This window comes from Nycticebus coucang, chromosome 17 (genome assembly GCF_027406575.1).
Source record: "Nycticebus coucang isolate mNycCou1 chromosome 17, mNycCou1.pri, whole genome shotgun sequence".
Taxonomy (NCBI): Eukaryota; Metazoa; Chordata; class Mammalia; order Primates; family Lorisidae; genus Nycticebus; species Nycticebus coucang.
This window is the reverse complement of record NC_069796.1, coordinates 88323154-88351027: the sequence shown is the minus strand read 5'-3', so window position 1 is coordinate 88351027 and position 27874 is coordinate 88323154. Positions and strand designations below refer to the sequence as shown.

General features: G+C 49.2%; 1 protein-coding gene and 1 non-coding gene across 5 annotated transcripts in view; one reads left to right on the top strand and one right to left on the bottom strand.

Annotated features, from left to right (window-relative positions):
* EVC (EvC ciliary complex subunit 1) overlaps positions 1 to 26038 on the top strand; it is a 72336-nt gene extending 46298 nt beyond the window's left edge. The window contains exons 13-22 of one of the 4 annotated variants that reach the window (XM_053565927.1): positions 2675 to 2784; positions 4707 to 4917; positions 6181 to 6387; positions 9080 to 9224; positions 17426 to 17537; positions 20680 to 20806; positions 22560 to 22656; positions 23370 to 23481; positions 24010 to 24130; positions 24641 to 26038. In XM_053565927.1, coding sequence (XP_053421902.1) covers positions 2675 to 2784; positions 4707 to 4917; positions 6181 to 6387; positions 9080 to 9224; positions 17426 to 17537; positions 20680 to 20806; positions 22560 to 22656; positions 23370 to 23481; positions 24010 to 24094 — 1206 coding nt within the window. In that variant the 3' untranslated portion in view covers positions 24095 to 24130; positions 24641 to 26038. Of the gene's footprint in view, positions 1 to 2674; positions 2785 to 4706; positions 4918 to 6180; positions 6388 to 6564; positions 6870 to 9079; positions 9225 to 17425; positions 17538 to 20679; positions 20807 to 22559; positions 22657 to 23369; positions 23482 to 24009 lie in introns of those variants that run through there. The other 3 variants (XM_053565928.1, XM_053565926.1, XM_053565929.1) reach the window with 3 other exon arrangements.
* On the bottom strand, positions 2429 to 2565 carry LOC128569426 (small nucleolar RNA SNORA2/SNORA34 family). Its single transcript, XR_008375376.1, has one exon. It is a non-coding gene; the product is annotated as a small nucleolar RNA SNORA2/SNORA34 family (small nucleolar RNA).
* Positions 26039 to 27874: the final 1836 nt, after the last annotated feature.

Below are 27874 nucleotides of genomic sequence, written 5' to 3'. Positions count from 1 at the left end.
CGGCCCCTTCCCAGTCCCCTCTTCTGCTTCCTGGTCCTGAATCCCAGAGAGGCCCGGGATGTAGTCTGCGGCCCTGTTCTTCATCTGCACGCACTGTCGTGGTGACCCCGTCCAGTCACGCGATGTCGTGTTAGTTCCAAACTGGCAGCTTAAAGCCACACAGTCGCGAGTGTCTGGCAGGATCCAGTGCCTCGAGGGTTGTTGGACTGAAGGCCAACGACTCCAAAACGTATCCCTCCCACTCAGAATTGCTGATGAACCGAGGTCTGTGTGCAGTCTGTCTAGATGACTGAGATACTGCAAATGTAGGGCTGTTGCTCTTCTGCTATCCTGCCCCACCCACAGCTGCATTCCAACTCTCCACTTAACTGCAGCAAAAGCCTTGGGGCCAGACTCCAATCCTCTTTTCTTTCACAGACTGCATGGCTGGCAGGAAATCCCACTGGCTCTAGCTTCCCTAATCCAGGGTGTGATCACTGTCTGCTCAGCACCCCAACCAGAGCCTCCCACTGTCTGGGTTACTGTGACAGCCAGCCAGCTGCGTCCCTCCCTTATCAACTTCATCCCGACTGCTACTTCTAAGACATACCATATGCCAATAATTCACATTTAAAAATATATCAACATCCCTGAAATTGCGAGGCTTCTTAATTTAATTGGCAGTGACTTTTTTCTCTTAGTGACAGCATCTTATAATCATGAGCATGATAGACTTGATCAAGACACATTGTGTCATTCTCTGCTCAAAATCCCTGTTGGTTTCTCATTTCTCTTAGTATCAAAGTCAGGGTGCCACTCAGGGAGGCCCAGGTGGAGCCCAGGAGTTTGAGATCTGCCTGAACCACATAGCAAGACCCTGTCTCTACAAAAAATTAAAAACATAGCCAGGCGTGGTGGTGCACACACATAGTCCCAGCTACTTGGGAAACCAAGGCAGGAGGATCACCTGAGTCCAGGATCAGTTAGATCACCACTGTGCTCTAACCTAGGTGGGAGCCTAGCTCTTAAAAAGCCAGAATCATCTTCTGCCCTGCAAGGCCTGTCATGTCCACACCTGGAAGCTCCTGATTCAGAATAAAAGCTACAGGGTGCCTAAAAATACGTCTAAGATGTAAAAAAGCTTAATGGAAAAGTTTACGAAATATTTTTGGAAGTGCAAAGAGTGCCCCCTTCTCGGGTAAGAAACTCAATTTTGCAAAGATGGCACTTCTCTTCCAATTAACCTATAAAATCAACTCAATTACAAGAATTAAAAAAAAAAATTCTCTCCGGCTCGGTGCCCGTATCTCACTGGTTAGGGCGCCAGCCACATACATGGGGGCTGGCCGGTTCTAACCTGGCCCAGGCCTGCTAAACAACAATGACAATAACAACAAAAAAATAGCCGGGCATCGTGTCGGACGCCTATAGTCACAGCTACTCACGAGGCTGAGGCAAGACAATTTCTTAGGCCCAAGAGTTTGAAGTTGCTGTGAGCTGTGATGGCCATGGTGCTCTACTCAGGGCGACATAGTGATAGTCTGTCTTTTTTTTTTTTAATTTGGCCGGGGCTGGGTTTGAACCCGCCACCTCCGGCATATGGGACCGGCGCCCTACCCGCTGAGCCACAGGCACCACCCGTGATAGTCTGTCTTAAAAAAAAGAAAAATTCTTTCCTACACTTAACCAACTAATCCAACTTGAAAACTGATTCCTTTTCACATGAAAGGAAACGCAACCAACTTGAAAACTGATTCCTTTTCACATGAAAGGAAACGCAACCAAGAATAGCTAAGATAGTTTTGGGGTTTTTTTGTTTTGTTTTGTTTTGTTTTTAATAGAGACAGAGTCTCACTTTATCGCCCTCAATAGAGTGCTGTGGTGTCACAGCTCACAGCAACCTCCAACTCCTGAGCTTAGCTGATTCTCTTGCCTCAGCCTCCCATGTAGCTGGGACTACAGGCGCCCGCCACGATGCCCGGCTATTTTTGTTGTTGTTGTTGCAGTTTGACGGGGGCCGGATTCGAACCTGCCACCCTCAGTATACGGGGCCAGCACCCTACCCACTGAGCCACAGGCGCTGCCCACTAAGGTAGTTTTGAACGAGACAATAAGGAAAGATGTGCACTGGCAAGTGTGAGGTGTTCTTGCTGTAGCCCCAGCACTCAAAGCAGCGTGCAGAAATAAGCAGACCAACTGAACAAGCTGCATGAGTGGATATTAATTACGAGGAATTAACATCCTCATCACAGGATTAATATCCACATTATAGGAAAGTTGGAAAAAATAAATTATTTAATAAACAATGCTGGGACAAGTAGTTATCCAGTGATGCAGAGAAAGTTAGATCTTTTCCTTATTCCGCAGAAAATAAATTTTAAACTTTTAGAAGAAAACACAAGAGAAAGTCTTAATGACATCAGGAGACAAGAGGTTTTTGTTTTTTTCATACTGTTTCTTTCTAATGAATTGACCATTACATTTCCAAAGTTCTGAAATGGCCAACAGACCATAGAAAGATAATTCTTTAGGCTCCTGCTTGAAACCAACAGCTTCAGCAAACTGCTGGCCTTGATTCAGGGCCAATTTTTTTTTTTTTTTTTTTTAAGCAAGAAACAAAAGGCAAAGCCAGACTGATGACATGAACTCCAGTTGAGTAACCACCTGTGTGCTTTCCCCTCTGTCCTGGGCTCAGGGATGGATGGAGGAGGGCGCTCTGTCCTCTCTGCTGCAGACACACCTTCGGGATGAGCACGAGAACACAGTCCGCGGAGTCTTGGACCGACTTGGCGGCCTCACTGAAGAGTGAGTACAGCTTTCTGTGGGATCCGGGTTTGCTCCTCACCCCCACGATGCTCTGTGCTCCTTGGTACCCCCATCGGCAGGTGGGCACACTGACTGCTGGCTGCCTCCCTTTGAGTGTAAGTGACCTCACATTTCTCAGCCTCAATTTTCTCATCTATAAAGTGGGGCTAAGGATACATACTTCATAGAGTTGTCTTTCCTAGGAACTTTTTGGAACAGCTTTTTTGAGGTATGATGTCTATGTATTTATTTCGAGTAAAATTTGATGCTTTTAAAAGAATTTACAGAATTCTGCCCCTATTGCCAATAGGAATTTAGAGCATTCCTATTGCCCCAGAAAAGCCCTGTAGTTCATTTGCAGTCACTCCTTCAATTATTGATCAATTTTTCTATTTATTTTTATACTTTTATTGTATAATTAACATAGTCTTTTCAGTGTGATGAAAAATATTTTTCTTTATTTCATATGAGAAAAATTATTTTGTTCCTTAGCTGTCCAGCCTTTTGGGGAAGTCTAATTTGCGTATGCCGCCAAGAAGCAGGTGCAGGCCTGAGTTAGTGGACAACTCAGGGAAAGCATCAGGAGAAAAGGATAGAACATAAGTAGGACCAAACCAGGGACACCTGCTCAGACCAGTTGCGAGAGCTTGAAAACCTGTATCTTTACATTGTAGTAGGAGTTGTGTTTAGTGTAAATCCTAATGCTTCTATATTTGGGTTTTCATATCAGTTTATGAAAATTCTTAGCTATTTTCTCTTCTTCTAGCCTCTCTTTCCTCTTTTTCCAGTGCTCTAGCTATACAATTTATTAGCCTTTTTTACCTTATTCCATTTGTCTCTTACATACTAGTCTGTATTTTTCATTATTTTGTTCTCTGTGGTCCGGTCTGGTAGTTTCTTTGAAGTTATCATCCAGTTTACTCTTCAGCTAGTCTACTGAGTTGTTAATGCCTGTTACTGTGTTTTCAGTTCTAGAATTTCCATTTGATTCTTAATTTCCATTTATCTTCTTAAATTATCTTATCTTTTAAGTTCTTGCACCTATTAATTACAATTATTGTAAAGCTCACATCTGATTATCCCATTATCTGATCTCGGGTAGGCCTGTTTCTGTTGTCTCTTTTTCTGTTTATTTTTGGTTAATTCTTATCTGTTTACATGTCTGATTATTTTTATTGAATGATGAAACCTGTGAATGAAAAATAATAATCTACAACTTCTAACAGTGATTTTAGGTAATGGTAGACTAACTCCATTTGAGGATTTAGCTGATACAGAAGTAGATCACTGTGAGAAATGGTTTCTTATTCCAAGGGTAAAGGTCCCCAGTGGAACTGGAGTGTTTTTTTGTTTGTTTGTTTTGTGAGACAGAGTCTCACTCTATCGCCCTGGGTAGAGTGCAGTGGAGTCACAGCTCACAGCAACCTCAAACTTTTGGGCTCCAGCAATTCTCTTACCTCAGCCTCCCAAGTAGCTGGGACTACAGGTGCCTGCCACATCGCCTGGCTATTTTTTATTTTTTGGTTGCAGTTGTCGTTGTTGTTTAGGTGTGCCGAGCTGGGTTCAAACCTGCCAGCCTTGGTGTAAGTGGCTGGTGCCCTAACCACTGTGCTATGGGCGCCAAGCCGGAAAGTCTGGAGTGTTTGCCAGGCCTTTCCTTCCTGGCTGGTGGCTAGAGCCTTTCAGACTCTCAGCAAACACCTCAAGGTGTACAGCCAAACCTTGGAGGTTTTTTACTTGAGTCACTGAGATAGGAACTCAAAAACTGCTCAAAATGTCAGCGCGTGATATGTTGATTCTGAAAGTTGTGTATGGAATTCCAAGTGTCCATTATGCTCCCTGGGCAGCTGGGAGGATGGGATAGAGTTAAAGCCTAATGTGCTGGCAAGAGCACTGACGCCAGCCCTGTGCTTTCCCCAAAGGTCCACGCAGTGTGTCCTGCAGGGCCATGAACTGCTGCTGCGCTCGGCCCTCCGGAGGCTGGACCTCCGCGGTGGTGCCCTGGCCACCCTGGCGCAGATGAGGCTGTCAGGGAAGAAGCGGCTCCTGCAGGAGCTGCGCGAGCAGCGTGCGCTGGAGCAGGGCTCCTCCCAGTGCCTGGATGAGCGCCAGTGGCAGCTGCTCAAAGCCCTGGTAAGGCCACGGCTCCCTGCCCTTCCTCAGCCTCGCTGCCCACAGGGTGCCCGCACGCAGAGCCTCCCATGGGTCTTGTGGCTGGCGGTGTGTCCACCCGGGCACTCGGGCTGTCAGGTGCACGGATTAACAGAAACTCACTGGCATGTAGTCCAGGAGGCTGAACGCCTGCAGCGCCATGTCGGCCGCTGAGTCCTTCTGCGGCCCCTGTTGTCCTGTGGGCAGCCATGCCTTCTTACCGCATCCTTGCATAGTTTTCTGATAAGGGTATCAGTCTGATTAGATCAGGTCCCATCCTTATGACCTTTTCTACCTTTCTGGCCTTTTTAAAGGTCCTGTCTCCACATACAGCGACCCACTGAGGTGATGGGCTTGAGCCTCAGCATACAAATTTTGAGAGAGCACAATTTAACCCATGACAAGTAGGGACAGTGGCTGCCCACTATAAGGGCACCCCTGTGCCAGAAGATTCTAGGGCAGGTCATATTCCATAATGAGAATTATACTAGAAAATCCATATAGAATCAGGGGTGGGTGCCTGTTGTCATTGGGATGTGGGAGAAAAAGCCCCTGTAATCTCTTTGAAGTCTAACAGCTTCAAAGAATCTGTAACCTGAGCTGAGATCCGAACCCAAGCAGGCTGACTCCAGTTCCCCTGCATAGCCGCTAAGCAGGGGCAGCCGCTGACGTCCTCTGACCTACTAGGGAGGCCCTAGCCCACAGTGTCTCTAGCTCTGCCCAGGAGAGGTCTGGGGAAGCAAGCAGGACTTACAGACGGGGCTCCCACTGCCCTTGCTTCTTTGTCTCTTACTCCCAGAAGTAAAGGCTGCCCTCGGCCCCTGTGCCTTGCCTCGGCTTCTGTGAAGGCTCACATCTGGCTCCAAAACCTGGCTCTGCTGTGTGACTGTCAGAAAGTTACTTAACTTCTCTGAGCCTTTATGTCCTCATCTGTCCTAGTGTTCAGGTCTCATGGTGTTCTAGAAGGATGAGCAAGGCCCCCCATCTCGTTAGGATCCACACATGGTGATGGTGCACAGGGCTCAGTAATTGCCCTTTTAGAAGAGGGAGACTCTTCACCAGACACTAGTCTCATCCACTGTATACTGGTTTTCACAAGCCCAAAGGCCAACACCTTTACTTCCCTTTCTCCATCCCTTTTCCAACCCTGTGGCACTGGGCAGGGCCAACCGTGCATCCTGGTCCTGGCCGTAGCATTCCCGTGCAGGGCAGCAGCGTGGACCCTCCCCCTGCCTTTCTCTCCAGGAGGCCCGTGTCCTGGAGGAAGCTGGCCACCTGGAGGATGAGGCGCAGCAGATGCGGCTGCAGCTCCAGCAGCAGCTTGTGGCCGAGGCCCAGGAGGTTGGGCAGCTGCTGCAGCAGCACACAGAGCGTGCCATCGGGCAGGCACTGCTGGGGCACGCACGCAGCACGGCCACCAGGAGCCGGGCCAAGGACAAGGATGACCTCAAGGTACATGCTAACCTCCTGTGTCTGGGGACACCCAAGACCCAAGAAGAATTGGGGTGACATCTGAATGCCAGGTCTGGCCTTGCAGCACCCTCATGGCACGTCTGGCCCTGCAGAGGTTCTCTGGCGTCTGTGGGCCTTGCTTGCCTCATCTGTAAGACGGGACCTTCTTCCTCACAGGATGCTAAGAACAGCTGCAACAGAGCTCAGGCTCTCTGTCTGCCATCAGGCCCTGTCCTGCTTCATTCTGAGCACTGGCTCGGCCCTTATAGAGGCCCTGATAGGGACATGATGTCATCCAGATCCACACAGCCAGGCAGAGGCAGAACTATGATTTAGGACCAAGCCCCTCTCCCAGGAGAGACGTGCCCTTTCCTGAGACACCGAGGCTTTGCAGAGGCTTGCTCCTTGTGCTGACAGTAATGACCAACAACAGTGATAAAATGGTGATAGCGAGAAGTCCTATTGGCATCACACTCAAGTCTAGGTGCGTTTGCCCACCTCGTCCCATCGGACTCTTTCCATGGCCCTGGCACAGACCTGCTGCTGCAAGGTGGCACCTGGGCTGCACCTGCTGGCCGCCTCCTGGCCACCTCCCCTCCCAGGTCATAAGGGACAGTGGGACACCCCCCTAGGGTGTTGCACTCTGCTGGGGTAAGAGCATCCATGGCTGGCAAACACCAGTGGGGGTGCAGGCCTTCAACCAGCAGGCAGCCCTCACATTGTCAGGTGCCAGGGAATTTCCAAGGGGTCCTTACATTTCTGTAAGTCTCTGCATCTCCACCCAGCAAAGAGGCTGGCTCATGTTTCTGTGATACCACCATCTGATACTAACAGAGATTAGGTCTGTGTTGGCTGGCGAAATGGGGAATATCACCTGTTTCCCTAAAATCCTCCAAATCTTATCTAATAATAACAACTGCTTGTTGCATGAAAAAGTAATAAAAATATAAGGGTATCATATTTTGTACTCAGCTTCCGAGAGGGACTTTGAGTTGAGATTAGAAAATAAAGATCCTCCCCACTGCTTTACACCTGCAAGAAAGAGCTCTGTGCTTACTTTCTAGAAGAATGGTCATTTGTTCCACTGCTATTTCAGAGCACCAGGTCCTGTGGTAGGTCCTGGGATGGAGAGCGAGCCAGGTGAACAGCATTTTCACCCTCATGGAGCTGGGGAGACTGGGGAAGACAGAGCCTTGGTCGTCCTGGAGCAGGACTCACAAGGGGAGCAGAGCAGCAGGTGGTGCCAGGATGGGTGAGGATGGGTTGAAAGCAAAATACTTGAGCAAACATGCCTGCCTATGTGCACGAGATGCCAGCCAGACAAAACCACTGAGGAAGTGAGCAGGCTAGCCGAGGACAGGGGGCCTGGAGATGGGAGGAGGGGGAGCTGCGTAGGGATGAGAACACACATCACTCCTCTGGGCAGGCAGGTGGATGTAGCCAGGACAGCGAAGCAGGTGGATTTGCCAACCTGAGAGGGAAGAAGACAGGAGCTCCTGCTGGGAAGTACAAGGCCAGAGCCCAGGGCCCCTGGAAAGGTGGAATCAGAGCCCTCTTTGTGGGTATGGAGGTAGAATCAGAGCCCTCTTTGGGGATATGGAGGACAGGCAGAGGAAGAGGAGAGGATCAGCTGCAGTCAGGAGTGAGCTTGGGAGTGAGAAGGCCAACTCAGACCTGATCTGTGTCTGGGCACCACACCTGCATGTCCAGGCACATTTCTCAAAGAAAGTACTATGAGTGTGAGAAGACAGCACAGCCCTGAATAATTACTCCATAATAGGTGGAAGCCAGGAGCTGTGGGTTGTGCCTGTAGTCCCAGCTACTCGGGAGGTCAAGACAGGAGGATTCCTTGAACACTAGGAGTTTGAGTCCAGCCTGGGCAGTATAGCAAGACCCCATCTCTATAAAAATAACAGTAATAATAAATGGGTATTTACTTCTTCTTGCCCAAAGCCTGCCACCATCCAATAAATATTTCTTGAAATGGGGATGCTGGTGTCTAACTTTTTTGAGTTTTGCCCATAATCTTAAGAAGAAAAGAATGGTACAGCCAACACGTCCACCATAATAACTGGTCTCAGCGTGTCCTCTCTTTTCTGCTTGGGTCTGAAGGTGTATCATTTAGGAATGCTTAAAGGTGCAAGTAACAGAAAGCCCTACTAAAAAAGCTTGAATAAATAGAAAGTACTTATCCTATGAAATAAGACATATGGAGATGGGTGGTCCCAGGCTGGCAAGTGGCTCTCTTCAATGAGCCCAAGGGCTAGGCCCTTTCTTTCCAATCCACCTTTCTTGTTATTATTCATTTATTTTATTTTTGCTGCATAGTTTTAAAATAGCCACTGCCTCCTCGTACACCAAGTCTGCATTCCAGGTAGGAAGAAGGAAGTGGCTTCACACTAATGATCAGAAAAGGAAGGCCTCTGCAGCAGACTTTCCCTGTCATTATATTTCATTGGCCAGAACTAGATGATACAGGAAGGCTTAGACCATCCACGACCTGGGAAAATAGAAGATGATCACAACTAGTTTAAACAAACCACGCACTCTGCTCCCTGACAAATCCAAGTCAGGGAGCGGATGGAAGACACCAATCAGGACGAGGGGAGGCAGGACGCTGAATGCCCAGTGCCTGCCGTGTCTGTCCCCTCTGCTGTCACTGTCCTTACCCTGCTACCCTCTCCCCCCACAGAGGACGCTGATGGAGGCGGCAGTGGAGAGCGTCCACGTGACCAGCACTGGTGTCAGCTCCCTGGTGCAGGAGTATTACCAGCACATCAGGAAGATCGCTCAGGCCCACGAGGAGAGGAGACTGCAGCTCCTGAAGACCCTACAGGGTATGTGCCCTGCTCAGAAAGTCCCAGAAGGGACGGACCAGACATGCTCTTACTTTGGGGTAGGATGTCAACTGCTTCAAATTTTATTTTGGGGGATTTAATTTTTTTTAATGTATTTATTCATTCCCTGCTTTGTCCCCAAAAGACTTTTTAAAGGGCACTTACAGAGACACATAAGGGAATGTAGAGCACAATAGGACTTTCTGTGAGGAGGTAAGTCAGGTCAAGGACGGGGAGAGACAGACACAGGGTAGGGTTGTTATCCAGGACACGTGCCTGCACAGCCGACTTAGATGGGAAATTATTTTGTCTCCAAGTTTTCTGGTAGCCAAGGAAGTGGAAAATGCTTAGTGAAGCCACTGCAGTGACTGTGAGTAAGAGCAGGCCAAAGACCCTGAGATGGTTCTGAGACCTCAAAAGTTTTCTCCCATCTTAGAAAAGGCCATCCAGGGGGGCTCCAGACTGCTGGGCGGACCCTGCTCCGAGCGATCCACCACGGAGCCACGGGAGGCCGCCCCAGCCTGAGCCCCCGCCTGAGCCCCAGTCCGGGTCCTGAGCCGCAAGCTCTGCCATCACCTCTGTAGCCCCGCGTCGTCGGTTCCCGGACACGCAGCTGACGCTGGGAAGGCAGCGGGCGCCGAGCAAGTTGCCAGCGCACCTCTCCACCCAGGGAAAGTTTCCCCCGCAGCCGCCAGGGGGAGTTGGCTCCAGGTCCGGTGCCACCACTAGAAGAGGCTCCAGTCCAGAAGGAAAGTTAAAGGACAGAAATTTAGAAAGTAATCTGGTGGATTAGAGCTGTGCCAAGAGACAAGGTTGAAGAATGCACATCAACCCCACTGACGCGAGCTGCAAACCCCAAGGAGACAAACAAAAGGTACAAAATTCATCACCAAGCGACGGGAGTCCTCTCCCCCATGAGAACAGCTCAGAGTGCCCCACAAACAAACAAGCAGAGTTCAAAGGTCCTCCCACTACACTCCAGGGGAGAGACCTTCTAAAAACTGGACCTACATCCCCTACTAGGGTGCCATGGTGTTCTCCTGCCACGCATAAACCTGTATATATTCTCTACCTACAATTCTGACCTCCAAGCACTCCCCTCCACTCTCACTCTGAGGTCTGGAGGCCTGTGCCCCAGGAGTCCTGATCCTTGGGTGATTTCTCAAGGGGTATGGACAGGGCCTGGACTGAAGCTGGCTAGTGCTGATTCTGCGGCATGGGAGTGAGGAGAGGTCAGTCGGCTGAGAGGGAACCAGGCTGGAGTGGTGGTGCCCCAAGGCGCAGAACAGCAGCCATTTTTGGTGACAATAGGGCTCACCCCCGGATATTCCGAAGTCACACCCCCTGTCACTCTGGACAACCGGAGGAGGCCAGGCATCTTCTCAGGTGGCCACCACCGCGGAACAGATCTAGGAAGACGCAGGCCCTGTGAGTAAAGGGTTTGCCTGAGGCAGTAACGGCCTGGATGGAGCACGGGGACTGACTAGAAAATGTATGCACAGAGCCGGGAGATTCCCAGGGCAGGGCTGACCCAGAGGACTGCTTTACTGAGCCTAAGATGCATGCGGCCCCCCAGGGATCGTCAGCATATAGACAAAGGAAGGCAGGAGGCTAGAACTGACAGCTAGCTGAATACAAACCTGCAGGAGCAAAGACGGGGCCTGAAGCGCAGGTTCTGGGAACTCAAAACAGCTTCTGTTCTGCAGGGGAATTTAGCAGGGACAGAAACAAATTCCTGCAAAGTTGTTCTATTCTGTCAGTAACATCAATCAGGGGTGGGGCTGGAACTGAGTAAATACCCCCAGCCTCCATCAAGCACCCAAGCTTGTCAGGCCTCAATTCCCCCTGCTGGATAGAGGCAGAGAGCAGCAGCCTGGCTGAGCAGAAATAGATTTCCTTGTGATTCAGGCAGGTGCAAACCCCTGGAGTATCTGCTCATTGGAAGCAACTGGGTCACAGCCCTGCAAGGTTATCAGTGACTGGGTGTGACAGAGGTGCAAGGTGGGGAAGGAGGCATCAACCTTCCCAGACTAATCTATTTGCTGGGTGGATCCTCCTGACTTCACGGAGCACCAGAGCATGTCATATTTGACTTACCAATATTCTCCATTAATGTGAACGGCTTAAGCTGTCCTCTAAAGAGGCACAGGTTGGCTGACTGCATACAAAAACTCAGGCCAGATATTTGCTGCATAAAAGAATCACATCTTACCTTAAAAGATAAATATAGACTCAGGGTGAAAGGATGGTCGTCCATATTTCAGGCAAATGGTAGCCAGGAAAAAGCAGTTGTTGCAATTCTATTTGCAGACACAATAGGCTTTAAACCAGCAAAAGTAAGGAAGGATAAGAATAGTCACTTCATATTTGTTAAGGGTAATACTCAATATGATGAGATTTCAATTATTAATATTTGTGCACCCAACCAGAATGCACCTCAGTTTATAAGAGAGAGAAACTCTAACAGACATGAACAACTTGATTTCCTCCAGCTCCATAATAGTCGGAGATTTCAACACTCCTTTGGCAGTGTTGGATAGATCCTCCAGCAAGAAGCTAAGCAAAGAAATTTTAGATTTAAACCTAACCATCTAACATTTGGATTTAGCAGACAGCTACAGAACATTTCATCCCAACAAAACTGAATACACATACTTCTCATCGGCCCATGGAACTTACTCCACAATCGATCACATCTTAGGTCACAAGTCTAACCTCAGTAAATTTAAAGGAATAGAAGCTATTCCTTGCATCTTCTCGGACCACCATGGAATAAAAGTTGAACTCAGTAACAACAGGAATCTGCATACTCATACAAAAAACATGCAAGTTAAATAACCTTATGCTGGATGATAGCTGGGTCATAGATGAGATTAAGAAGGAAATTGCCAAATTTTTGGAACAAAACGACAATGAAGACATGAATTATCAGAACCTCTGGGATACCGCAAAGGCAGTCCTAAGAGGGAAATTTATAGCACTGCAAGCCTTCCTCAAGAGAACGGTAAGAGAAGAAGTTAACAACTTAATGGGCATCTCAAGCAACTGGAAAAGGAAGAACATTCCAACCCCAAACCCAGCAGAAGAAAAGAAATAACTAAAATTAGAGCAGAATTAAATGAAATTGAAAACAAAAGAATTATACAACAGATCAATAAATCAAAAAGTTGGGTTTTTTAAAAAGGTCAATGAAATAGATAAACCTTTGGCTAACCTAACCAGGAAAAAAAAGAGTAAAATCTCTAATTTCATCAATCAGAAACAACAAAGACAAAATAACAACAGACTCCTCAGAAATTAAAAAAAATCCTTAACGAATATTACAAGAAACTTTACTCTCAGAAATGTGAAAATCTGAAGGAAATTGACCAATACTTGGAAGCACGTCACCTTCCAAGACTTAGCCAGAATCAAGTGGAAATGTTGAACAGGCCAATATCAAGTTCTGAAATAGCATAAACCACACCAAATCTCCCTAAAAAGAAAAGCCCAGGACCAGATGGCTTCACATCAGAATTCTACCAAACCTTTAAAAAGGAACTAGTACCTATATTACTCAACCTGTTCCAAAATGTAGAAAAAGAAGGAAGACTACCCAACACGTTCTATGAAGCAAACATCACCCTGATCCCCAAACCAGAAAAACACCCAACAAGAAAAGAAAATTATAGACCAATATCACTAATGAATATAGATGCAAAAATATTCAACAAGATCTTCACAAACAGAATCCAGCAACACATCAAACAAATTATACATCATGACCAAGTCAGTTTTATCCCAGGGTCTCAAGGCTGGTTCAATATACGTAAATCTATAAGTATAATTCAGCACATAAACACATTAAAAAACAAAGACCATATGATTCTCTCAATTGATGCAGAAAAAGCTTTTGATAATATCCAGCATCCCTTCATGATCAGAACACTTAAGAAAATTGGTATAGAAGGGACATTTCTTAAACTGATAGAGGCCATCTACAGCAAACCCACAGCCAATATTGTATTGAATGGAGTTAAATTGGAATCATTTCCACTCAGATCAGGAACCAGACAAGGCTGCCCATTGTCTCCACTGCTCTTTAACATTGTAATGGAAGTTTTAGCCATTGCAATTAGGGAAGAAAAGGTGATCTAGGGTATCCATATAGGGTCAGAAGAGATAAAACTTTTACTCTTCGTAGATGGTATAATTGTATATCTGGAAAACACTAGGGATTCTACTACAAAACTCTTAGAAGTGATCAAAGAATAAGCAGTGTCGCAGGTTACAAAATCAACATTCATAAATTGGTAGCCTTTATATATACCAACATTAGTCAAGCTGAAAAAACAGTTAAGGACTCTATTCCATTCACAGTAGTGCCAAAGATGAAATATTTGGGAGTTTATCTAACAAAAGACGTGAAAAATCTCTATAAAGAGAACTATTAAACTCTAAGAAAAGAAATAGCTGAAAATGGTAACAAATGGAAAAACATACCATGCTCATGGCTGGGAATAATCAACATTAGTTAAAGTGTCCATACTACCCAAAGCAATATACAATGTTAATGCAATCCCTATTAAAGCTCCACTGTCATACTTTAAAGATCTTGAAAAAATAATACTTCGTTTTATATGGAATCAGAAAAAACCTCAAATAGCCAAGACATTACTCAGAAATAAAAACAAAGCAGGAGGAATTATACTACCAGACCTCAGACTATACTATAAATCGATAGTCATCAAAACAGGATGGTACTGGCACAAAAACAGAGAGGTAGATGTCTGGAACAGAATAGAGAACCAAGAGATGAACCCAGCTACTTACCATTATTTGATCTTTGACAATCCAATTAAAAACATTCAGTGGAGAAAAGATTCCCTATTTAACAAATGGTGCTGGGTGAACTGGCTGGCAACCTGCAGAAGACTGAAACTGGACCCACACCTTTCACCATTAACTAAGATAGACTCTCACTGGATTAAACATTTAAACATAAGACATGAAACTATAAAAAATACTAGAAGAGAGTGCAGGGAAAACCCTTGAAGAAATTGGTCTGGGCGAGTATTTTATGAGGAGGACCCCCCGGGCAATTGAAGCAGCTTCAAAAATACACTACTTGGACCTGATCAAACTAAAAAGCTTCTGCACAGCCAAGAACACAGTAAGTAAAGCAAGCAGACAACCCTCAGAATAGGAGAAGATATTTGCAGGTTATGTCTCCGACAAAGGTTTAATAACCAGAATCCACAGAGAACTCAAACATATAAGCAAGAAAAGGACAAATGATCCCATCGCAGGCTGGGCAAGGGACTTGAAGAGAAACTTCTCTGAAGAAGACAGGCACACGGCCTACAGACATATGAAAAAATGCTCATCATCCTTAATCATCAGAGAAATGCAAATCAAAACTACTTTGAAATATCATCTAACTCCAGTAAGATTAGCCCATATCACAAAATCCCAAGACCAGGGTGGATGTGAAGAAAATGGAACACTTCTACACGGCTGGTGGGAATGCAAATTAATACATTCCTTTTGGAAAGATGTTTGGAGAACACTTAGAGATCTAATAGATCTGCCTTTCAATCGTATAATTCCTCTTCTAGGTATATACCCAGAAGACCAAAAATCACAACATAACAAAGATATTTGTACCAGAATGTTTATTGCAGCCCAATTCATAATTGCTAAGTCATGGAAAAGGCCCAAGTGCCCATCGATCCACGAATGGATTAATAAATTGTGGTACACGTACACCATGGAATATTATGCAGCCTTAAAGAAAGATGGAGACTTTACCTCTTTCATGTTTACATGGATGGAGCTGGAACATATTCTTCTTAGTAAAGTATCTCAAGAATGGAAGAAAAAGTATCCAATGTACTCAGCCCTACTATGAAACTAATTTATGGCTTTCATATGAAAGCTAAAAGCCAGTTATAACCTAAGAATATGGGGAAGGGGGAAAGGGAGGGGAGGGAGGGGGAATGTGGAAGGAGGGAGGGTGATTGGTGGGATCACACCTGTGGTGCGTCTTACAAGGGTATATGTGAAACTTAGTAAATGTAGAATGTAAATGTCTTAACACAATAACTAAGAAAATGCCAGGGAGGCTATGTTAACCACTGTGATGAAAATGTGTCAAACGGTGTATAAAACCAGTGTATGGTGCCCCATGATCGCATTAATGTACACAGCTATGATTTAATACAATAAAAAAAAAAAAGAAAGAAAAGGCCATCCAGGGGTCATGGAAAGCACGAATCCCCAAGTCCAGTAAATATATAAAAAATATAATATTCAAAAGCCAGTTTCTTGAAGGCTAGTTCTTATAGCATCCTCGCCTGCATCCCAAGCTTCACCTTCTCCAAAGTTTTGCCTGGATTATCCCAGGACTAAAGTTGGAATGGCTCCCTGGAAGGACAGGGGCCATGGGGCCAGGTCAGTCTTCCCTGAGTGCTATTCCCTCTGCTGGACTCAGCTGCCACCTTTGTCTTCCCTGTGTCCTAGGGATTAGAGGCCTAGATTCAAATAGAATTATGGGCATGTGCCCGGAAATGTGCCAGATAACTACAGATTCTCCACCGTCTTCTAAAGGAAAGCCGGGCTTGTTTAGCAGTTGACAGACATGATTGCTTGCCAATGCAGAATGTTCTAGAACCATGTTGCTTCCACTCACTGGGCCTTCCACTCACTGTCCCCATCTGTGAGAGTAGGGTTGGACTCACCCTTCGTCACATCCCAACCCTTATTTCCTGCTTCTTTAACACTCCAGCTCTAAGCAGGAATTTCGCAGTAAATGCACTGAAATGATGGAGCTTAACTTCCCCACATGAATTCTTTTTTCTTCATTCAGTAAGCTGTTCTATTTAAGAGCCATAGAATGTTCTGCTCCTGGAGATCAGCTGGTCAAATCTCTCTATAAATGCTAGCAGTGGCCATCCTGTGTCTTTTTTTTTTTTTTTTTTTAGAGACAAGAGTCTCACTTTGTCACCCTCGGTATAGTGCTGTGGCATCACAGCTCACCACAACCTCCAGCTCTTGGGCTTAGGTGATTCTCTTGCCTCAGCCTCCCAAGTAGCTGGGACTACAGGCGCCCGCCACAATGCCTGGCTATTTTTTTGTTGCAGTTTGGCCGGGGCCAGGTTTGAACCTGCCACCTTCAGTATACAGGGCCGGCACCCCACTCACTGAGCCACAGGCGCCTCCCACCATCGTGGTCTTGTAGCTAGTGAGTGTGCAGCTTCCTGGCACAGCTCCCTGGGTCTACTCATTGGTGGGTTGGGTTATCCAGTTGAGAAGTGCCTCGAAGAAGCTGATCCTATAGTTTAGTGGTCCCAACTTGTTTGACACCAGGGTCTAATTTTGTGGAAGACAATTTTTCTAATGCTGAGGGGGTTGGAGGCATAACATTCTCATAAGGAGTGTACAACCTCAATCCCTCCTGTGTGCAGTTCACAGTAGGGTTTGTGCTCCTATCAGAATCTAAGGCCGTGACTAATCTGAGAGGAGATGAAGCTCAGGTGGGGACGCTATCCATGGGGAGCCCCTCTAAATACAGATGAAGTTTCACTTGCCTACTTCTCACCTCCTGCTAGATGGTCCAGTTCATAAGAGGGCACAGTCCACTACTGATCGACAGCCTGGGGGTTGGGGACCACAGGGATAGGTTATTGTCAAGCTAGGACATCTCAAGAGCAGAGGGGGTACTGTTAATAACTATGCTGGGCCGACGCATTCAAACGAAGCCTGTCTTGGGCAACCCAGGGCACTTTGTCAGTTTAGGTTTAAACTTTCTAAAAACCATTAGCAGCTAAATCTGCAGACAGGAAAGGGCTCCAAGAAGTGGGGTGTGACTAAGAGGCCAGACTTCCCAGAGCCCTGGAAAGATTCACTTAGGCACTAACATTCGTGAGGCTCACTGCACTCTGGAGAATCATTTTCCCTGTTTGCTGCGGCTTTGTGAGCCCTCTTGGTACTCTCTTAGTGAGGATCTTTCTTGGCTGGGGCTGGAGCAGAGGGGCAGAGGGCACTAGGATACTTTCCTCCTGTGATGCCCGGCCTGTGTCAGAGGCCACGGGGTCCCCTCACTCACCACACCCTTCAAGAGGAGTTGTGTCTTGCTCTTCCCAAACTCCAGCCCCTGCCCCAGACCCACCACAGTCCATCCTCCAAATGACAAATTGAAAGTCATGTGTTCCTTGGTCTAGGTGAGAGAATGGAAAATTACAAGCTTCGGAAAAAGCAAGATTTCAGTAGTGCTTCGCTGGGGAGCAAGCTGGCAGGTGGAACTCTTGAAGCTTCCCAGGCTGTCCACCAGAGGTGAGGTCTGCACTTTGGTTTGGGGGGGTCTTCCACACAATGACGTCCTCAACCCCTCCATGTTGCACGTAAGCATGTGTCACTGCACACATTTGCTCATTGCCGTGGCCAGCATCTGCCTCCCCCACGCCGCGTGGAAACCCAGGAGCCTTATCCTGCTCTGTGGTCCCCACTCAACACCTGCAGCAGCACCTGGGGCCAATCCCTGAGCCCCACAGGTGTGACAGTGGCTCATTTGCAGGTTTAAGTGGCATTCACAACCCTGACCCACACCTCCCCCCTCACTCATTCTTGGATACTCTCAGAAGCAGACCTTGAGACGGGGATCTGAGTGTAGGTGGTGACCCCAGAAACAGTGGTGAAGGGCAGGGACGTGAGGAGCCAGTGGTGTTTTCTGTAACAGTGACCATCACAGTCGAGCCGCACACAAACGGATTATCTCAGTGTTGTAGGCCAGAAGTTGGGGCTGGCTCACCTGGCTTCTCTGGGTCTCTCAAGGCCGAAATCAAGGTGAGAACCAGCTGACTCTCCTCAGGATCTGGGCAGGATCTGCTTCTGAGCACGTTCAGGGCCTGGGAGAGCTGAGGTCCTTGTGCTCTCAGAGGCACCAGCAGCCACAGGCTGCCCTGCCGCCCTAGAGGCCCCTCTCTGGTCCTTGCATGACCCCTTCAACAAGGAACAGCCAGAGCATGAAATCCTGCTCACAGCTGGAATCTCTTCGGCTACCTCCCCCCTCCTCCTCCTGGAGAAGTTCCTCTGCTTTTCAGGACAACTGATTTGGGTTGGACCCCGCCCCAATCACCAAGGCTTATCTCCGAATCTTAAGCTCTTAGTCACAGCCATCATATCCTGTTTACCACGTAACATAGTCTTCCCAGGTCCTGGGCATGGGGCGTGGCCATCTTTGGGTGTCATGATGTGGTGCCCAACTGGGAAAACCCAGTAAGTCCTGTGATGAGGAGTCTCCATGGGGCCCTTAGAAGGGGCACAGCTCCCAGCAAAGGGCTATGAGGGGAGGGAATTTACAGCTCCCATCCACACTGCTAGAGGGTCTGTCCTGGACGTGTCCAGCTGGCCCCCAGCAGGCCAGATGCCCTAAAATGTAAGCACAGATGCTTAGTGCAAGTATCCACTGGCATGATGGGAGCTGTCGGTGGAGTGCAGGTGACCTCCGAGGGTCTGTGGGCCTATGGGCATAGCTCAGATGTGCCCCTGATAAGCAACTGCTCTTTGCTTGGCCTTGAACTAGGTACTAGGGACAGTTTCTGCCACTCGGGAGCTCAGCCTGGAGGAGAGACTCACAAGCTGTGAGACAGCAGTAATGGGGCCAGGTACTGCGCTGACGTCCCACCCCTGCCACAGGCCACAGGGCCATTCCAGCCCCTCACCTTTCATCCTGTGTAGGAAATAAGAACTGTAGTGTCCCCTGGGTTAGACTGACTCCAGCATCCAACCCCCAGCCCCGCCATAAATTCTGATGGTCAGTATCAACAGTCAGCAAATGCCCTGTTCTTGGGTGGCAAGGACTGAACTCACCCCAATGTCCTGTGCATCTAGCAAATGATGGAACAGGCAGTCCTTAGATTTGGGACACAGGCATCACTTGGCCTTCCTTCTAACTGGCAGATTCTGAGTGCCACAGCTTCAGACTCCGGGAATTTGAGGGGAGCCCAGGAATGTGAATTTTTAGCCCTCTCCCTCCCCACCTTGCAGGGTTATTATGAATGAATATGGTCCAGGGGCTTCCCTGTGACTCAGGTAGTCCAAGAGGAGGAGCCGATCCCTCCCTCCCACTCTGATCCAGGGGGCCGCAGTAGCCACCTGGTCCACCCTGGTTCATGGAAGAAGGAAGCGAAGCCTGTGGGGGTAGGGAGAGGTCCATGACCCCGTCTCATAAGACCTGGGGGCTCACCCAAAGCTGTGGATACCCTTCCCTCCCTGCGTCATCTCCTGATCTCACAGGCACAGTTTCCAGTGAAACTCGGCCTCTGAGGGTATGGGGCAGACTGTACACAGAGCACTGACCTAAGATCACATAGTCATTCAATATCTGCCCCTCTCCCCAGCTCAAAGCAGAGCTCCCTGAGGAGCTGTGAGTCTTTTACTCACACCTATCTCAAATCCAGTGCAGCACCTGGCAGGTCACATACTCTTAACCCATGAATGAATGAGCAGATGGAGGGATGACGGGGTATTGTAGGATGCATAGGAGTTTGCAGGGCACAGACAAAGAAGAGAAAGGTATTACTGGCAGACAGCATGAAGCAAAAGCAAGGAGGCATTGTTGTACCCCTGGGAACAACACTAGCCGCCTATGGTAGCTTCTGCCTTCAGGTCTAAAAATGGTGCCCCTTTCAGAAAATCTGTCCTAAAAGATTAGAAGAAAGACGGCAGGGAGCAGTAATGGAAACAGTGTGGATGGATCTTTATCGAGGGCCAGAGGAAAGATAGCTGAGGAAGTGAGGGTATCCAAAGAGGGAGGGAAGGGAGTTTGCTCCCAAGAGAGAGGAGGGTGCTCCTGGGGGTCAGGGACATGGCCTCTGTCCCAGCTCCAGGCCTCACCGCTCAGAGTAACTGGATGCCTGCCAAGTTCAGGAATTCTCAGCATATGAGGAAGTTTCCTGTTTTATAAGGGAGGGGCTGGGGCCCTTCTGAAATTTAAAATCAGGGCTGGGTAGCTGGTAGGCCTCTGGTCCTTGGAGGAGAAGGTTCCTCCCTGGGGGATAAGATTGCTTTCTCTGCAGAAGCTAAGCCTCTTTGCAGCTGCCAGTCCTCAGGACAGCCCCACCTCTCGGGGCTCCTTCCCTTTTACTTTTCTACTCTGTTTTTCCTGTGCCACCAAGCCACTCGGAAGATCACATGAGAAATGTGCATGCAGGATTCTGGACACTGCCAAGTATCAGTCATAGGGTGTCCCCATCTGTGATGAGTCAGCCTGCTGCGGGGCCTGGAGCTGGGGCTGGAGCATGTGTGTCCCAGTGAATTGCCCATGATGGCCAGGCTTTTCTCAGAGCTCCAAGGGCTCAAGGACAGCTGATGGCCACCAGTTGCCTCAACTCACCAGACTTTGGGGAAGGTTTGTGCTGGGGGCGGAAGCCCTGTCATCCTGGGCAGCGTTGACTGCCCGCCATGCCACCCCCAGGATGCTGGCCCAGCAGAAGAGGTTCCTGGCACAGTTCCCTGTGCACCAGCAGATGCGCCTGGACGCCCGGAAGAACCAGGCAAGGGTTATGGACCTTCTGGAAGCCCAGTTTGAGACCCAGCTGCAGGTACAAGTTACAGAAAGGGGCCTCTGAAGGGCAGTAGCTAAAAGGGAGTAGATATGGCAAAGGGCCAGCCCTGTGCCACGGGTCAGCCACAAGGCCATGTGGAGGGACCCTGCGTCTCCCCTGTCTGGCAAGGTTGCACTGCTGAGTCTTGCTGCAGAACTGTGAGCTCTCAGAGGGCAGGCAGGGCTATGTCAGTCCCATGTCTGTTGACACAGAGATATGAGCCTTGGCCTGTGTGCACGTTGCCTCCAGGGAGTGCCTCAGTGTCAGGGCTGATCTCTGTGTCACCCAGGCAGTGCTGGCCATCACTGAGGTTTGCACTTCATCTGAAATGTACAGGGCTCAGTCCTCATGGTATAAAATGACAATTTCATCACAGGAAAATCTCATTATTTAGAGATTATAAGGTGCAAAGTGATAAAGCAAAGTGATGGCCCTTAAAAAACAATCGAATTTTCCAGAATGGAAACATTTAACACGATGCCAGCCCTTTTGGCGTGTGTCCCACCAGGCAATAGTGACAGTGACAGTAGGAATGGCAGGGACGGGGAGGCACAGTGGCTCACACCTGTAATCCTGCCATTCTGGGAGGCCAAGGTGGGAGAATTGCTTGAGTTTAGTGGCTCACACCTGTAATCCTGCCATTCTGGGAGGCCAAGGTGGGAGAATTGCTTGAGTTTAGGAATTCAAGACCAGCCTAAGCAAGAGACAGAGACCCCATCTCTACTAAAAATAGAAAGACTAGAGCCGGGCATCATGGCAGGCACCTGTAGTCTCACCTACTCAGGAGGCCAAGGCAGGGGACTCACTTGAGCCTAGGAGTTTGAGATTGCTGTGAGCTAGGCTGGCACCATGGCACTGTACGCAGTGTGACAGAGTGAGACTTTCTCTCAAAAATTTAATTAATTGATTAATTATAAAAAATAAAATTTACAACTCAGGCCAGGTGCGGTGGCTCACACCTGTAATCCCAGCACTCTGGGAATCTGAGGCGGGAGGATTGTTTGAGCTCAGGAGTTTGAGACCAGCCTGAGCAAGAGTGACACCCTGTCTCTACTAGAATAGAAAAATTAGCTGGGCATTGTTGTGGGTACCTGTAATCCCAGCTACTTCGGAGTGTGAGGCAGGAGGATCCCTTGAACCCAGGAGTTTGAGGTTGTTCCGTGAACTGGGCTGATGCCAGGGCACTCTAGCCTGGGTGACAGAGTGAGACTCTGTCTCAAAATAATAATAATAATTATAATAATGACAGCAGTGGTAGCTGACATTTATTTATTGAGGGTCTGTTATAGACAGTTACTGAGCCTAATGTGTGTAATGTCATCCTCCAACATCTAAGGAGGTGGCTACTGTTACTGTTAACCTGCCAGTTACAGATGGGGAAACTGAGGCTTTCAGGGGTTAGGTTCCTATCCTAAGTCACAGTTAATAAGTCATGGAATTCAGGCCTACCTGGTTAAACCATGGCGGTGACGGGTAAGAGCCCAGACTCTGAAGTTGGCTGCTGCCACCTCTGCAGCAGGTCACTGAGGCCCTCCCACCTCAGTGTTCTCATCTGTGAAATGGAGACTCAGTTGCCTGGCAGGAGCAGCTCCCTTCTTCACAAGTGCCTCCTCCCAGCTCCTGAGCCTCTGGAGGACTTCTGGGTTGGGGTCCCATCAGCCGATCTCAGAGCGTCTGACTTCATTCTAGGGGGGAGTACAGAGGAGGAGGAAGGCGGGGAGGCCCAGCGATGTCTCCACTTTTGTTTCAGGAGGCTGAGCAGCACTTCCTGTCTGAACTGGCAGCTTTGGCCCAGGTGTCTCTCACTGAAAGCAAACTGCTCCCCAGTAAGCGCGGGCTGCTGCCAGGTGAGTTCTCAGCAGCCTTGCGCTAAAGCAGGAGGCTCTCAGGCTGCTCCCATGTTCACCACTAGCTGTGTGGCCTGGGGGTTTCTACCTAACCTCTCTGGGCTTTCCTGCCCTTGGTATGTCTGCAAATGACCAGGCTCAGTTAGGACACACCATAGGCCCCTTGCTCTCTGGCATTTGATGATTCTGGTTCCTGGGTCTGCCACTCACTGGCCGTGTCTCATATCTGATTCTGGTTTCCCATCCATGAAATGGGTACACTAAGCCTCCTTCCTCTGCCAGCAACAGCCCAAGTGGTGCCACAGGATGTTGTAACCTGGTGATGGAAGAGTCCCTCCATGGGTGGGGTAAGGACACAGATGTGTTGACACAGACGCTGTTGTACCAGGGCTGTGTTTTCAGTTTCTTACTGATTAAGCCTTGAAAAGTCAGCAGGGTGGTGTGGAAGGAAGCACCATGTGAGCCTGGCAGACCTGGGTTCGAATCCGAGCTCTAGCTCCTTACCAGCTTTGGAGGCTTAGGAACACAGGACATCTTCCCCAGCCTCAGTTTCCTTCTCAGTGAAATGGATATAATAGCATAAGGACTGGGCACACACAGGGCCCACGGAGAGAGGGTGTTCAGAAATGTCAGGCTGGGCTGGAGCGAGGCCAAGAGAAGTTGTCACTTGTCTCAAGTCACAGAGGTGTGGCTGGGATCGTCTTCTTCCACAGAGAAGCCTCCAAGGACCAAAAGAAAGAAGCCTCCGCCCAGGGAGAGAGGAGATCCAGGGGTACCCCAGGATGAGGACCCTGTGTCCAGGGACCACACCTCAGGGTCACTCAGGTACAATGGAGTCCCGGCTTTTTGTATGTGGGTGAGGATGGTCCATGCACTCAGCCACCATGTGCCTGAGGTCTAGGCTGGAAAATCGACCTTTTTCAGAGGCATTATGGTGACAAGCCAAGAGATGACATATGGGAGCAGGTTTGGGAGCGAGAAGCAGGCCCGGCTGATGTGGGAAGTGCTGGCCTCACCGTCCCTGTTGCTACTGGGTCCTGTTTGGCCAGGAGGGCTATGACCTGTCTCCGCACCCCATTAGAGTCCAGCCTGAAGAGCCGGGCAGTGCCCTCTGTCACCAAAGCTGGCCCATGTCTGTAGTCTTTAGGGTCTGCAGTAGGTGGGTCCATCCTGGGGCACCTCCGTCAGGTGGTGGGAGGGAAACTGGGGGCGCTTCATGTCTGAACAACTCATGTTGTAGTGAAAATGGTCTGGATCTCCTGCCAAGGCCTGGTCACTTAGTCCAGTTGAGTGAGCTGTGCCACGCAGGCACGAGCCAGCGTCTCAACGGGGACCTTTTCTCCCTGTTTTAAGCAGCAAAAGGCCAAGTCAGCAAGAAGGTGAAGCTGGCAACGGTGAGAACTCAAAGAAGATGCTAAAGAGAAGGAACAATCTGTAGTTCCAGACCAGTTGGGGAACTGAACCTGAAGCCAGGTGTGGACATGGTGGCTACCGTGAGAGATGTCAGGAAGAAGGGGTGTGTGGGGTCTCCCGTTCACGTTCCCGTCGTGACAGGGTGGGGAAAGGATGCTACAAAGCACCAATGAGTATGGCAGGCCCCGTAGCCTGAGAAAATTAGGAGCCTGGCGTTGGACACATGTATTTGTGAGTTTGCATCTCCCGTGGCTTTGATCTCATTCTTCCAAGAGCATCCTCTCTTCCTTGGCCCTCCCAGTCCTCTGTACCCCAGCCCCATCCCGTGCCCTGATGCCGCCCAAACCTGTCTTCCCTGAGCTTGAGGGTATTTCACCACAGCCTCGAGGGCCTCTGCCCCCAGCCTCTCTGAGAAGCGCTGCTGAGTAGGGGTCTCAGTGTCGCTGGTGTTTCCTGCACCCCTTGTCTCTGCCATCCAGCGCCCTGTTCTCTCCTTCCCACGCACCCCAGCTGTTGGCTGCAGTGTTTTCATGGGGACCAACACCTGCCTTTGGATTTTCCTGTCCTCGGGCTCAGCTGGCAGATGAGGCCTGGTCACTCTGAGACGCTGATGAGAGAATCCCTGGCCCTGTAGGCCTGTCCTGACCCAGCTGAGGACTCACAGCTCCCTTTCGTGGCTCAATAAAATATTTTTGTTGTGGAGTCTTGTAAAAAGCTGTGGGTTCCTTGGTGCGGGATTCTCAGAATCTGATTTGCAGAGAAATCACTTGTATTTTGTCACTTGAGTGCTCTGTATTCTGAAGCAGATGGCTCCTGTGTTGGGGGTGCATTTGCTGACATGGTGATACTACGGCAGTGTCTTCTCCCAGAGGCACTTACAGTACATGAAAGGGAGGCCTCGCCCAGCCATCACTACACCTGTTGGGGGTGAGTCCTTCTACTAGACAGCAGGTCCTCTCTGCTGGGGCACCTGCTTCTTCTGATGGTTGATGAGAACATCCAGAAACTTCCAGATCAGCCACACATAAACCACAGCCAGGAGAGGCCTTTCCCACCTGGAGAGATAATTGCTTTTTACATTGAAATCAGGGATTCTCAACTTCAGCACAGGGGACACTTTGGGTGAGATAATTCTGAGGGGAGGACATGTCCTGCGTGTTACAGGATGTTCAACAGCACCCCTGACCTCCATCCACTAGAGGCCAGTAGCATCCTGCACCAGGTACAACAAACCAACACGTCTCCAGATGTTGCCCAGTCCCTCCAGGGGTATCACCTGCTGGTCAGATGCAGAGTCGGCCCTAGTCAAGTCCCCCATGTGACAGATGAAGTGTGCACTAATTCCCAGAACATTCTGGGCTCCATGGATTTTCTGGGCCATTTGTGAATGTTCATTTCTTAGAATCTGAATTAGACTCTCTCAGTCAAGCTAGGGTGGCTCCTACCCGGAAGCCTTAATCAAACTCACCCACCGTCAAGGGCATCCTTCGGTTCCTGTTGGGGCAGAGGTGGGATTGCCAAAGTTAACCAACAGCTCCCTCTTGTGGCTCAATAAAATATTTTCATTTTGGGGTCTTGTAAAAAGCTGTGGGTTCCTTGGTGTGGGATTCTCAGAACCTGGTTTGTGCAGAAATCACTTGTATTTTGTCATTTGAGAGCTCTGTATTCTGAAGCAGATGGCTTCTGTGTTGGGGGTGCATTTGCTGACATGCGTGTAGTAATACAGGCCTGCTGGCAGCACCAGGACTGGCTCAGTTACCCTGAGACTAGATCTCTAAAAGCATCCATTCAAAGATCTCCAGGGCCCAACACAAACCCTTCTCCTCTGACAAGTCCTCCTGAGGGCTCCCTGTTCCACAGTCCCGCAGCGTGACTCAAAGCCTGGCACACAGAACTCCATGACGAGGATGTGGACTGTGTGTGTTCACATCACAAACCAACACCTGTAGCTCCCAGCAAGAGGACTGTGGAGACTTCACAGTGGAGTGGCCTCTCTGACGGTGGTGAAAGCTCTGCTGCATCCCTGGGCACAGGCCTGCGGGTACCCTGACGCTGATGTGGCTTGAAGGATGACCTGAGATAAGCAGTGGGGACCCAGGACTCATCTCCACTGCCCTTCCCCACTTTGGTTACCAGCCCTGGGTGTTATGGGCTGTGGGCTGTGATGGTGACGGCAGAGGTGGCATTGGAAGGGGCCTCAAGAGATGATACAGTGAGACTAACCAGTGAATAAATTCTTTAATGAGAACAGCACCCTCTGACCTGAGCTCAAGTCCCCAGGATGGAGACAACAGGGTTTACAGGGCCAGTGCCCTCTAAGGACTCCCTGGCTGGCTGCTGTCCCTTCTGTGCAGTGTCCCCTGAGGCCCCCAAATGAGTGGAACGGATGTCGCTGCTGCTACAGAAGGCTCCTTGCTGCTCTAACCTGCTCGGCCCATCTCCTCAATCACAGATCTGACTGATGCCTTGGGGTGACAGTCCCCAGCTCTGAGGCAAAAAAGCAAACTCTTGTCCATGAACTGGGAGGCCCAGTGAGGCCTGTCCTCCACTCACCCGCAGCCCAGCTGGTGCCCCTCCTCAGTGCACTGCACCCAGCCTGTCTGCTCTCATGTCCTGCCTGCCTCAGGGCCTTGCCCATGGCGTGCGTTCTGTCTGGAGCACCCCTGCCCCCTTTCACCCTGACCACTGTGTACTTTGCTGCTGGCACTGGGCCCGGCTGGCCTGGGGGGGACATGCAACCTTCCTTTCTTTCTTGTCCAAGCTTAGGACTAGACATAGATGTGTAAGTAGGGCCCTCGTAAACATACCCTATAAAACCCAATTCAACCAACCCTTACCCAGATCCCAAAAGTGCCCCAGACCTCTCTAGTGTCACCTGTTCTGCAGGGACATCAGAGGAAGAGGGAGCGGTGGCCTTAACCGACTACAGCTGAAGCCTCTGGCTAGGCTGCATACCGGACACAGTCTTGCGCACACATGACCGAGCCACACCCAGGGCCTGTTGGGTCTGCACAGGAGGCGCAGGGCTCCATCGGCCTCACAGGCAGCTACAGGGCAGCACGAGAGCTTCCCTGAAGGATCCAGGAACCCAACTGACAAAACAAGGCAGAGGAAGGGGAGGAAAGGATAAAGTTCATTTAACATGCGCAGCATGGGGACACCAACCAGGTGCCCGGGCTTCTGTGCCTTCTTCCTGGGGAAGGGGGAGGTGACAGTTTTGAGGGGCAGTAAATGATCTTCAGGGGAATGAGTGGGCCCAGGAGGCAGACAACTTGTGAACACCTCTCTTTGGAAACCGAGCCTTCCTGACAGTTGGGGGTGAAGTTAGCCCAGGCGTCATGTGGGGTCTGATGCTCAGTCTCTCCCATGATGGGATTCTAATCTTCTCTGGTTAGTGAAATTTCAGGGAAGAGATGGAAGGCAAGTGCAGACACAGGAGCTTCAGAGAACAGCTCCCACCTGTGCCCGGGGCGGGACAGGGCTACGAGGCAAAAGGGGCTCAGAAGTGCCAGCACAGCCACACGCTGCACCCGGGGGGCATCGTTTTCTGAGCCTCGACATAGCATCTAGGAGAGAGTGTGTTTCCTCCATCCATGTAAACATAAAAGAGATAAAGTCTCCATTTGTTTTTTAGTAAAGTATCTAAGGAATGGAAAAAAAATATATCCAATGTACTCAGTACTACTGTGAAACCAATTTATAATCACTCACACTTGCATATGAAAAATGAAACACAACTACAGCCTAGGATGAAGGAGGGAAAGAGAGGGAGAGGGGAAGGGGGGGTGGGTTGAGAGAGGGAGGG